The sequence below is a fragment of the Rhopalosiphum maidis genome, chromosome 2 (assembly GCF_003676215.2).
Source record: "Rhopalosiphum maidis isolate BTI-1 chromosome 2, ASM367621v3, whole genome shotgun sequence".
Lineage (NCBI taxonomy): Eukaryota > Metazoa > Arthropoda > Insecta > Hemiptera > Aphididae > Rhopalosiphum > Rhopalosiphum maidis.
In genome coordinates, this window is record NC_040878.1 from 12017806 (window position 1) to 12030208 (window position 12403).

Sequence of the window (12403 nt, forward strand, 5' to 3'; positions counted from 1 at the left end):
GATCATGGCCGTTTTTATAACCTAGTACTATGGGTCATAGTTATAACAAAATCTAACCTACAACAATTTTTACAGAATTTTTTAGTAATGTAATTATGATTACAAGCCAAAATAAATTTAATACATCTTTTTTTTTAATATAGGTGCTTCAAAATACTCAGTTGTACACGATAGTTATAAATTTAAAACAAAAAAATTATCATGGCTTTAGAACTAGTATGATGTCAGTCTTAAAATAATTGATCACAATTTCAGTTAATATATTAAATTCGATAGAGCAAATAAAATAGAATTTAGTCTTTAATGGTAGAATTCTAAAATTCAAAATCAAACCCAATTTTAAAAATATGGAAGTTCTACTTTTGTGTATTACAACCATATGGTTTTGACAATGGTTGATTGAAATAAAAATATTACTTTATTCTGCTATTTTAGTCAATTAACTAAGGAGGATACGTGGAAAAAACATTTGAAAACTACTGTAGTATTGATCGAATACAAATATGTTAAATGATAACTCATAAAATATACATTGTTGTCAAAATTAATGATTCAACACTATGGGTCATTAGGTCAAGCGTTTGATTATAATGGCACGGAGGGGATCACCAGTTATTTTCGATGGAAAAATGAAATGTACTGTAAGGGTTTCAGGTCACACGAACCTCTCCATACATTACAGCGATAAATATTATTAACCAGTATATTATAGGACAATAAGGTACACTGTATTCGCCTTTAAATTGAGAAATTGTAATGGCAATCAGTATGTAATGTCGCAGTGATTGACATATTCCGTTTCGCTTCAACCCGTTAGTTTAGAAAAAATGTATTATGTGTTTATGATTAGTGATTACATGTACTTGGATCACCGAAATGTGCCTATAAATTATGTTTGTACAGCTCCTACAGACTATTGACGTAAGTAATGTCTTCAGAACAAAAAAAATCCCACCACAACTACTACTCTATAACTGAACAATATAAAAACTATTCAGACCGACTTTATGTCTGTATACTTAAAAGATATATCGTAAAAATGGTTTTCAATTCTGAATTCAATATATTATAGGTACTATTGACTTAAAGGGAATGTCTTATTTTAAAAGTATTATAATATTATTTTAAGACATTTTACCATACTCATAATATGAATATAGGAATGTATACCGATAATAGGATAAATATAATTACCACAATTAGTTATAAGTCATTAAAAACTTTTGTGATTACGAATCAATTTGCCTGTAGTATAATCGTAGCATACTAAAGTAATTAAATTAATTATTAAATTGCATACTAAATTAATTTATTTAAGGAGCTGAGCGGAGCAATTTGAATTGTATATTGATTTAGTTCAACAATCATGTATTTTTTTTTCATCACTCATAAAAAGAGATAAAAAGAGTAAAATTTTACCGATCTTATACTTCGATGAAAAAATATCCAATAGGTTAGGGTATATTATTAAATAAAAAAAGAAAAATAATGTTAAATAATTTTATGTTTTTTTTTTTTACGTCAAAAAACTTGAAAACGCACAATGTACACACAATAATTCTAGATTTCTTAAGATTTAAGTAATTTTTAGCAATTTAAAAATAAGTAGGTAATAGGTATATGCACGGCGGATTTTTGTAAGCGTTTGAAAATGAAATATTGACAAATTCTTAAAAATTCAAAAATTATTTTGATGTTAAAAATTTACAAAAAAAAATGTATAGCTTAAGTTTGAACATTTTTACAAGGTTCTAATTACTTCGTATGAGTGATTTTTACAGTATTTTAAAAATATTACAGAAAATGCTTTGACAAATTTTTTTAAGACATCAAAAGTTTAAATTTTAATGAAATTTAATATTTAAAAAAATTAATGATAAGACTTGAAATTTTTCACTTGAAGTTTTTTTTTCAGTCTTACACATGTTAAAAACTCCGTATATTTATAAAGTATTTATCAAATTGAAGACATTTATAATTTACCTACACGTTAACAGTTCAACTTAAATAATAATAATAATAACTTAATTATTAATAAATAATATTATTTGTTTTTTCAGAACTTATTTTTAATATTTTAATTTTTAAGAACGTTATCTACGTTATTACAAAAAATTAAAAACCAAATAATGACAAAAAAAAAAAAAATTCTGACAAATCAGATAATATTATTTTTTTTATAATTGTTAGAATACTTAATTATGGTATTTTAATTTTATAATACCTATAATCACTAACTACAATAAATTAATTACGAAGATAGGATTTTACTTATAAAATTATTAAGTATAGTATTATAGCTTTAATTATTGGGATTATAGAGTCAGTTTAGGTTAGATTAAGGCAGTTTCAAAATAATATAGTCCTATAAAAAATGATAAATTAGTTAAAAAATTTATTATAATATCCCAAAGAGTATATTTATAACAATACTTTAAGTATAGAGTATTACTTTGAGATATATCAACTATAATAAATGATTTTGATTGTATATTCGATTTGTATTGAGTATTTATTTTTCAGAACAATAGCCAATATCAGAATTGCCACAACTTCAAATTATTGTTATCGCTTTTATGGTTAATTATAATTAGCATCAATAAATGCACGGAATTTAAAACTAATGCTATCACTGAACATAATTTTATTGACGGAATACATTTTATATAATTTTTATTTTATTTTAAAATAACATATTTATTGATAACTTTTTTTAAATTATAAAATAAAGTACCTAAATATTATATTACAATGATCGTTTATATTAATTATACTTAAAATACTTTTTTACGTTGTTATAAATACAATACTAATAAAACTAAATATTCGTTCAATTTATTTTAATGATAATGAATCATTTTTGTTTTTGTTGCAGTAACTAATAATTAATGATGGAAAGTTTAATAATTAAAATATGTAATAATATTATATATAATAATAGGCGATAAGAGAAAGTAGGTGCAAGTTTTTAATGAAAATTCACCTACCATTATTATATTTTATTTGAACGAGTATATCTCCATATAATTTATTAATAGAAAAAATATAAGAATTTAAAAAATCAATACCTAGTATTATAAAATATTTTTATATTAATCTCATCATTATTTATACCATTTGTAAAATTTTAAGTATTAACAAATGTTTGCAAGCGATTTTGCACAAAATCACTCAAAGTATGATTTTAATTCATTTTTAATTGTATTACAATATTATATGTTTGAAAGTGTTAGTGGCATATAAAGGAGAAAAGACATCTGGGTCAAGCACTCACGCCCCACCCCAAAATTATAGGTTTAATTTAACATTTTAACATAGATTATAAATAATTAATATATAAAACTAATAATCGTCTCATAATTATTTGATTTAATATTTATATATATATTAGCTTGTATGTATTGAATAATGTTTGTGAATTAGAATATTTACGAATATGCATATGAACGCGGGGCATATTAATATACTCGTATATTACTATAGATTAATATAAATAATAAAAATAATAGCTAAATATAAAGCAATTCATCAGCAACGAGTCAATAACCTAACCTACCTAATAATATATTGATGATAGTTTAGGGTAGAACACAATATTATTTATGATCTTCTTTTATTAGGTACTCCCGAGGAAGGCCATGAATGGTGTGCTCAATAGTTCGTTTTTTGTTAATTTTGATTTTAAAATTAATCTTACAAAACACTTCGCTGTTAAGAGGATGTCAGTGCATTATTTGTTTTCTTTCTCTGACCAATAAGCAACATAGAAAATTTGAGTTCAATAGAACCAATACTCGAAAATTCAAATAATAAATATTACATATAATTGACCTAGAATCAAACTTAAAGTTAAGAATATTATCTGTGTTCGTACTTTGGCTTTTATGATGATATATAATTTGAATTATGAGTATGTAAAAGTTAAATGTATTAATATAAATCTCAGAAAAATTTAAATATCGTAAAAAAGTCAACGTATACAATCACAGATAATGTACAAAACGTTTAATGATAGGGCGATTCATTTTCAAATAACATCTAACATTAATACATTTTCTGTGTTGTGCGTGGGTCAGGGGAAAAATACAAATAGTACGTTAATACAATATTTCGAAAATAACTATTAATAATACGAGTTTTATTTGAATAATACAAAATTGTAGTAGTTTTCCTTCCAAATGAAACTAGTCGTTATTAAAATTCAGTAATTAACTGAATCATCAACAAGGTTATACATGATAACTATTAACTATATAGTGATTTGTTGCAATTAATAAATTACTGTAAGTTTCTTCAAATCTAATTTTATGTTATAATTTCTCATATTATTGTAATTATATTATTTATAATCAAACAAAATATGTTCGATTCGACCACACTTAACACTTCATCATTCAATAGAAAGTCGTGAAAATATAAAAGGTATGTTTTCTTGTATTTATTACTATCCATATATTTATAGCAAATTCCTGCCCAGCAGCTATAATTTATAAGGGATTATAACAATTTAAATTAAAGGGGAGTATAAAATGTAAATTTTCTGTAATATTATGTAGAATCATCTATTCATTTTGTAGATATAATCAAATTAATTTAATCAAAAAAATTATAGAAGTTCAAGAAACTCATATATTATAAGCAAGCGAAATTAAAATAAAGATCACTAAAACTGATGAGTTTTTTAAGGGTAATTTTTTTTTACGATGTGTATGAAAACCTTGGTGAATTATCAATTTGTTAATTTTTTAAAATTTAAAAACAAATCTAATACGTCAGAGGTACGCAAGACCAGTTTTATTCAAGGACAATGTAGTATAGAAGACACGTAGAGTTGACTTCCAGAGGTAGTCACATAAACGAGGTCGAACGGTGAACAGCCACTCTCTAATATGATGTGCATATAATATGTAATATTAATCAAATAATTTAATATACTTGTGCGTTGTATACTTATAATTTTTAGTAAAAAAAATTCACGGAATTAAATTTTTTTTTAACAACAATGGAAACTTTGGAGAAATATTTTAAAGTTACTGCTCAGCAAGAGTATGAAAAAAATCCAAAATTATCTGTCACAGATGTAGAAGAGCTTCTAAAGTGGAGTGATGAAAATATAAATCTATATGGAAAATTGGTTGGTGAGTGTTTGAAATCTTAATCTAATGAAGTATAATATACAAATATATCCCCCTCAATGTATTATTTTAATTCGTCATAACTTATATATTAAATGAGTTTTGTTAAGAAAAGTCGTAATAAATCATCAAAAATGCATGGAAGAAATCCATAAAAAATAAGTTTTGAACTACTAGGTGAAGGTCAATAACGATTTTTTTAATAAACTTTATACGAGTAAAAAAAACCAAATATCGTTTATATAATAATTTTTTTTTTAATACATTTGTAAACAATAATGTAATTAATATTTTATAGTATGCACTCATGAATATTTTTTATGTAAAACACATTTTTTCGTATCACATGTTATGCCAAAATTTATATAGTAACATTTTAACACGTACAATTTACCATAATGTAACTACTAAAATATTTTAAAGGACATTTTAAACAATCATCACTTATTTTTTGTAAACATTATTTATGACACGTACCTACTTACATTTATGTGTAATTTCGATTTAATCACAAAATTCTTTTTAAGTATTGGCTAAAAGTTCGAGAAATTAAAATAAAAGAATATTGTATTCTTATTCTCAACTTGTTTTTCTGTGAATATTTGTTATTTTTATAGTCCAGAAAACATAAATACATTAGTAAATATTGCACTTAATCTGCTATACCTTACCAATACTATAAATAGTACCTATTTACTTTTAATTCATTAAAACAGATATATTAAATATTAGCATTTTTAGATTGCTAAATATTTTCAATAACTACATATATTAAAAAATTAGCATCTTATTATTTTTTTACAGATATTCAGATTATTATGTTTTTGCACGCGTGTAACCATGATAAAGAGTATGCAAAAAAGGTAATAACCCAGTGCTATAATTTAAGGGCTAAGAAGTGCACACCGTTCTTTGCGGCAAGAGATCCTGCACACCCTTTCAATCAAAAACAATTAGATGTTGTGTAAGTAAGCATAAATCGTCTTACGAGAATTGTTATAAATTTGATAATTTATACGAATAATAACCAAAGTTCGTTTATTGTTTAGTAACATAAATATAATTCCTGACGAAGAAAATCAATACAGTTATATATGGTCGCAACTGAAAATCGTGGATGCTTCACAATATTATCCAACCGTGGCGTCAAAACTAACTTTTATGGCAATCGAACTCGATCAAATCGAATATGGTACAAAGTCGGGGTACAGAATGGTACTGGATTCTAATCATTTCAGCTTAAGTCACGCATTACGTTACTCCCTAACAAACGCAAGAAATTTAATGTTATATGTGCAGGTAAAATTCTATTGTTTTTTTAAAAGAACACTTTTATCTATACTTTACAATTTGTACTATTAGGAAGGTACACCTTTTGTGATCGATAAAATTTATATTCTCAATGTTACCTCGGGAACTGAAAGAGTATACTCAATGTTGAAACCGTTCATGAGCGCTTCATTAATAAATAAAGTAAAATATATATACTTAAGTAGATACAAAAAATTTTATAACTGTCTAAGTAAAAAAAAAAAATATTTTTATTACAGATTATTATAAAATCAGTTTCGAAAACTAGTGAATTTATAAAAACATTGCCACAAACAGTCGTGCCTAAGGACTATGGTGGCCTTGCGCCGATTATGAAGGAAACCAATGGTAAATTCAGGTTTTTCAAGTTTTAGTACATTATATAGTAAATATTTGTTGACAAATATTGTTTTATGTTTTTAGAAATCTTAAAAAAAAAATTATTGGATAATCGCGATTACTTTTTGGATGAAGAAAAATTTAGAAATGGCTGTGTTAAAGATGAAGTAGATACAACAGTTGGTGAAGATGAAAAGGATAATATAAATTCTTTTAAAAATTTAAGCATTGATTAAACTTATTTTAAATATATTATATATTTTTCTAACTTAATTATTTTATCTAAACAATTTAAATTCATAGACACCATAAAAAATATTGTTACTTATTGATCAAGATGTGTTTTAATTTTAATGAATATTTAGCTGTTTTGTATATTATGTATTGTAATAAATTTTTATGTTGTTGTAATAAAAGGAGTCACAAATTTATAAATCAAGGAGGTTAAGTATTATTAATTAATATTTGAAAATAGTGTGAAAGGCTGATAAAACTAGGTAGAAATAATACAATTATGCATAAAACAATACATACAATAATTATGAATTTGTTTTGAATAACTTGAATTCTCTTAAAACATTATTCTACACAATCACTTTTGAAAAACTTTATATTTATAGTAGGTATACTAACTAAATCAAGTACTTATTTATCAATAAGTAGTTTGTTAAATACTAATTTAGCATTTTATGGTAAATATGTATAGAAAATGAACATAAGTGCATAACTTTACACATTTTTCTAAACAATTGTTTTATCAATCTTATACGTTTTATGATTATTATAAAATTATATTTTCTAAAAATCCTAATAAAAAATATAGATAAAATAATGATATTAAATATTTTTAATAATTTAACATACAATCTATAATTTACAAATAGAACTATTAATAACAGCAACAATTTTAGCAATCCAAAAATTAGATTGTTTACTTAAAGTATTGTTTAAAGAACATTTTTGCTAATAAAATAAAATAAAAATTCTAAAAACTTAGTTTTAGTAGCCTTATAAGATAATTTATAAATCTATTTCTGGTGATTTTTAAATATTATAGACAACCTCAGAAAAGTCAAGTAAAATACCTCCTAACAGACATTTACTGGGTATATATTCTTTACCAAGAAACTAGATATAATTAGGGTTCATTTGGTAACAGTAAAGGGTTCCATATATTACTATAGCACCAGTAAAATTATCTACCTATTAAACTACAACAAAACTATAAAATAACCATTTTTCTGTAAATCAAAACACTTTTAATCTGTTAAAATAGTTTACCGTAAGTAATTCCGTGTTCAATAAAATAATAAACCCAATCTACAATTTAATTTAATTTATATAAATATAAATATATAAACAATAATATTAAAATAATAATTTTCATGAATTATAACTTGATTTTTTTATTTATATAATTCTAGTAGTGTAGAATAAATTATAAAATAATAATATTGCATAACTTCTAGCCATAGTTTATTTTATACATACTACAGATATCTAATCTTAAAAAAAAAATAAGAAAATATATGATAAAGTATATAATATTGTCTTCCTTGATTAAATAAAAATAAAATTCGAGCAAACGTCAAATACTGCACATACTATTTTACTATCAAGTATTTACCAGTCAATGAGCGTCTATAGTATATTTTATGATCAATAAATTATGTTATAAAAATAAAATTCATAATATGATTACCTATTAAGTATTATTACATCAAGAATATGCTATAATAATTTAAAAGTTAAAAGTATCAAGTTATTAATCATAACTGTTAATAAAAATATAATTATTGATTTTAACTGAAAAAGGTTATCTTATAAAGGTCTTATAAATTTAAGAGGGCCTACCAGTTTTCCCCTAATGTCCCAGTGGACCAGTATGCACCTGACTTTCCTACATTATATTTTGATTAATTGGTAGATTTTAAATGAATGATAATATTTATCAATTAACTACACATAGATAGATAAAACATTATGGTATACTATATACTTTTCAAAAAATTCTTAAATTCTCAAATGACGAAAATATTTTAACTTAAAATTGAATATAATATATATTGGATTTAATATAGAAAATGTATCTTATTTTTTTTAAATAGGTTAAATGACTTAATAATATTAATTTAGCATAAATGTACTTACTATTAGATTGTTCTGTAGAAGGATCCATTATTTTACTAGGTAATTTTGATAAAACTTCAAGAGCAAGTGCAGGACATCCTGCTTTAAAATGAGCATGTGCAGTTTTGAAATATAGTTGTCTTTCTAATGGCGAAATGGAATCTTCTAACATTAACTGAAAAATATGGCACATAAAAACATTTGATTTCAAATTCAAATACAATTATTTAGTTACTTGTCGATCCGAAGTTTCCCTACACCTGGCATCAGAACCATAGCTAAAACCAGCTAATACTACAGTATGATTTTTTTTATCTTGATAAGTGGATGCCAAATAATGTCTTATCAATAATGGATGTGTACGAAGATAAACGTAGAAATTGAACACATTTGGATTTGCTAAAAATAATAATAATAAAAAAAATAAATGAATAAGTATATTAATGATTAAAATATTTAATGTATTTTAAACATACCAGCTGAAGTTTCTTGTTTTTCCTCATCATTATATTGTGGATGCATTGTACCTACATTCATTTGGACTAAAGTATTAAGACTTCCAGTTGAATCTTTAAGTATCCATAGAGCCATAGAACGTAAGAATGGGTCTGGATTAGCCATAGATAATTTTTGATTTTCACCATTTTGGTCACAACCAAGTATTTCCTACAAAAAGCAAGTTAAATTAAGAATGAACATAATTCAGTTAATTAAAAATATACCTCATACAAAAGCCGTTTAAGACTGGGTGGAGTAGAATCAATTTCACCTTCGTATAATCGAGCAATCACCATAGCTAATTGTAAGTCATCTAGTTTATTTAGGCATACCTAAATATCAAGTTTGATTTTAATATTATTTATAATTAAAATATTTAATGTACTATAGAAAATATATGAAATAATTACCTCAATTGCATCCCTAAGAGCACCAGCTAAAAGGAAAAATGCAGCAGCGTGTTCAAATCGTTGTTTTCCAAGTAATGCAAATGCATTTTTAAGTGCTGCCTTTCGCCAACGGTCTTCAGCAAAATTATTGGAAAAGAATTGAGTCATTCGTTCATCTCTTTTGGACCTAAATAATCCCCAAACTAAGGACTTCTTTTTCATTGCTAGATAAAATATGGCAGCATCTAAAGGATCCTGATTTGTCTGATATGCTGCTTTTGCAATCTAAGAAAAATTTGAATTTAATTAATAATAGTTAGTTTTAAATTTATAATTTGAAACAAAAACTTACTTTTTCAATACATGTTCTTAATAATGTTTGATTTCTGAGCCACCACCCAACACCTAGTTCTTTTAATGCTGACCAACGTGGAGTACCTCGTACATAAGAAGGTGTTAATTGTAATAATTCTTCTTCGCTTTCAGAATGGAATGCCCACGCAATATCTGCTGAACACATACCTCTTTTTTGAAATTGTGTACGCTGAGCTACACCTAAACATCTTAATAAATAATTGTAATGCTTCATGGCCAACAAAAATCTAAGACCACAATCATCCAATGAATCTAAAATGTTCATAATATATTCATAATTAATTTTTATACTTTCAAATTTGTTTCTCTCAAACTTACCTGAACACACTTCACCTTCATGAGGAGCCGAACTGTCTTTAGCAAACTGAGTTTTGTCAACAAATCTATCAGCAAAATCAGTGTTACATGTAGATACAGTATCAGCAAGAGCTAATAAATGCATTTGATCTAAGCTTGATAAACCAGGCAAATGAGTATGAGTTAACAGACGAGACAAAAGTTGACCTTGTTTTGGCCCAAAATGAGAAAGTAAACATTGTTGTTTTTCTGTAGCATTAGATTGACGCTCACATCTACGAGGGCTTTCTGGTTCTGATTCATCATTCAATATGTCATCCAGATTGTCTTCTGATGTTGAAATATTTCCATTAAATAATTCATTATAATCTTTTTCGTCTTCAGCTAACTTAAGAGCAGTACTAGCATTTTCTTTATCGGCGGCCAAAAGTGTCCATAAAGGTAAGGGAGGAATAGAAGTGATTTCTGCATAGTCCAACATTAGTTCTTCTGGAATGGCTGTAGTGGATCCTCTAGGTTCCATTGGACTTGTAGCTAATAGTGATAATAATAATGTTTATTAGTAAATTAATACTTCAAACATTTTTATTATATAGTTATATCTCACCAGCTCCAGCATAGCTCACAGATAATGTTCTTGATCTTGACCAACCTCTTTGGCGAGTTAAATTATCTTCTTCTGAGTATGAACATACAACAGCACCTTGTCTTACACTACATGTTGTTGAAATACATCTACAAATGCAATTTAATTTTTGTAATAAAATGTTTAATGTATAATAATTTATATGATTGATTACCTGACAAGATGGGCAAGAATTGCTTTCACCCATCTGATTTTTCCAGAATTTAATAGTTCCATTAATTGTTTAGGATGATATTGGGGAAGAACTGGACATGCAATACGACTTGCTTCAAACAGTCCATAATCTGGCATATATGAATCTTGAATATTATTTGAAGAGTCACCATTTTGGATACCCAATTTCTTTTTTTTTGTTTCAGCAGTTAACATATTCAAATTGATTGAGCTGACACGAGACAAATGAGGCATTGAACTTACGTTAGCCAGTCTTCTTTGGGAGGTTTCCTATGTATGATAATAATACAAAATACAATAGTTTTTTTTTTTTTATTGCTTTGTTATTTAAATATGTCAAATTACATGTGCCAATGTTCTAAGATCTTCATCTCTTAGATTTCTAGTGTCTTGAAGCTCATCAGATTCTTGATGTATTAATTTGCAACACAACAAAGCATTCTTTTGAATCATATCTAAATATGGTTTATATTTAAGTCATATTTTAAATTGTTATTTAAATAATTTGTGATATGGATACATAATCTGATCTACTAACATGTATTTGGTTTCCATTGTGAATACACATGCATTTCACTGTCCATGCCTACAACTAATATACCATCACGAACCCAAGAAATTTGCATTGGAAGTGGAGGCAAACCATCTGCTGTAGTAAGATCAATTTTCCTAAGCTTCATCCATCTAAAAAAATTAAATTTAAGTTATCAATATCAACATTAATCAGCATTATTGTAAACTTCTAATAGGCAAATATTAAATGTTTTGGAATTTGACACTGGAGTGATTCATTTATACAAAAATAGTAATTTTCAAAAGTTATTAATATTTTTTTTTTTTTTACATAATCTTAATTGTTATAAAACACCTTAAGAACAATATTTGTTATTGTTACATTTTTTTTTGTACTTTAACTATAAAAAAATTGATAATTGAATAAGTAGCTTACAAATTGTAATTACTTTAAGTATTTTAGGTTAAGATAAGCGGAGTGGATTGGCGCAGGTGTACTCCGCAAAATGTTTGTCACTACTTCCTTCGTCTTAACTTTAAATACTTATAACTAATTACTAATTAGCTACTTGTTTAAAATTTGATTTTTACATGGT

General features: G+C 25.4%; 2 protein-coding genes across 5 annotated transcripts in view; one reads left to right on the plus strand and one right to left on the minus strand.

Annotated features, from left to right (window-relative positions):
• LOC113554597 (dmX-like protein 2) overlaps positions 1-12403 on the minus strand; it is a 32862-nt gene that overhangs the window by 9420 nt on the left and 11039 nt on the right. For all 4 annotated transcript variants that reach the window (XM_026958510.1, XM_026958508.1, XM_026958509.1 and 1 more), the window contains exons 21-31: positions 11833-11978; positions 11640-11749; positions 11275-11564; positions 11082-11209; positions 10496-11008; positions 10155-10429; positions 9824-10087; positions 9638-9745; positions 9392-9581; positions 9151-9314; positions 8937-9090 (exon numbers count right to left, since the gene is read on the minus strand). In XM_026958510.1, coding sequence (XP_026814311.1) covers positions 8937-9090; positions 9151-9314; positions 9392-9581; positions 9638-9745; positions 9824-10087; positions 10155-10429; positions 10496-11008; positions 11082-11209; positions 11275-11564; positions 11640-11749; positions 11833-11978 — 2342 coding nt within the window. The remainder of the gene's footprint in view (positions 1-8936; positions 9091-9150; positions 9315-9391; positions 9582-9637; positions 9746-9823; positions 10088-10154; positions 10430-10495; positions 11009-11081; positions 11210-11274; positions 11565-11639; positions 11750-11832; positions 11979-12403) is intronic.
• LOC113554599 (alpha-tocopherol transfer protein-like) lies at positions 4403-7108 on the plus strand. Its single transcript, XM_026958511.1, has 7 exons — positions 4403-4422; positions 4964-5138; positions 5940-6099; positions 6185-6434; positions 6498-6608; positions 6686-6794; positions 6870-7108. Exons 2-7 carry the CDS (start codon positions 5003-5005, stop codon positions 7019-7021), a joined length of 918 nt encoding a protein of 305 aa, XP_026814312.1. The 5' UTR covers positions 4403-4422; positions 4964-5002; the 3' UTR covers positions 7022-7108.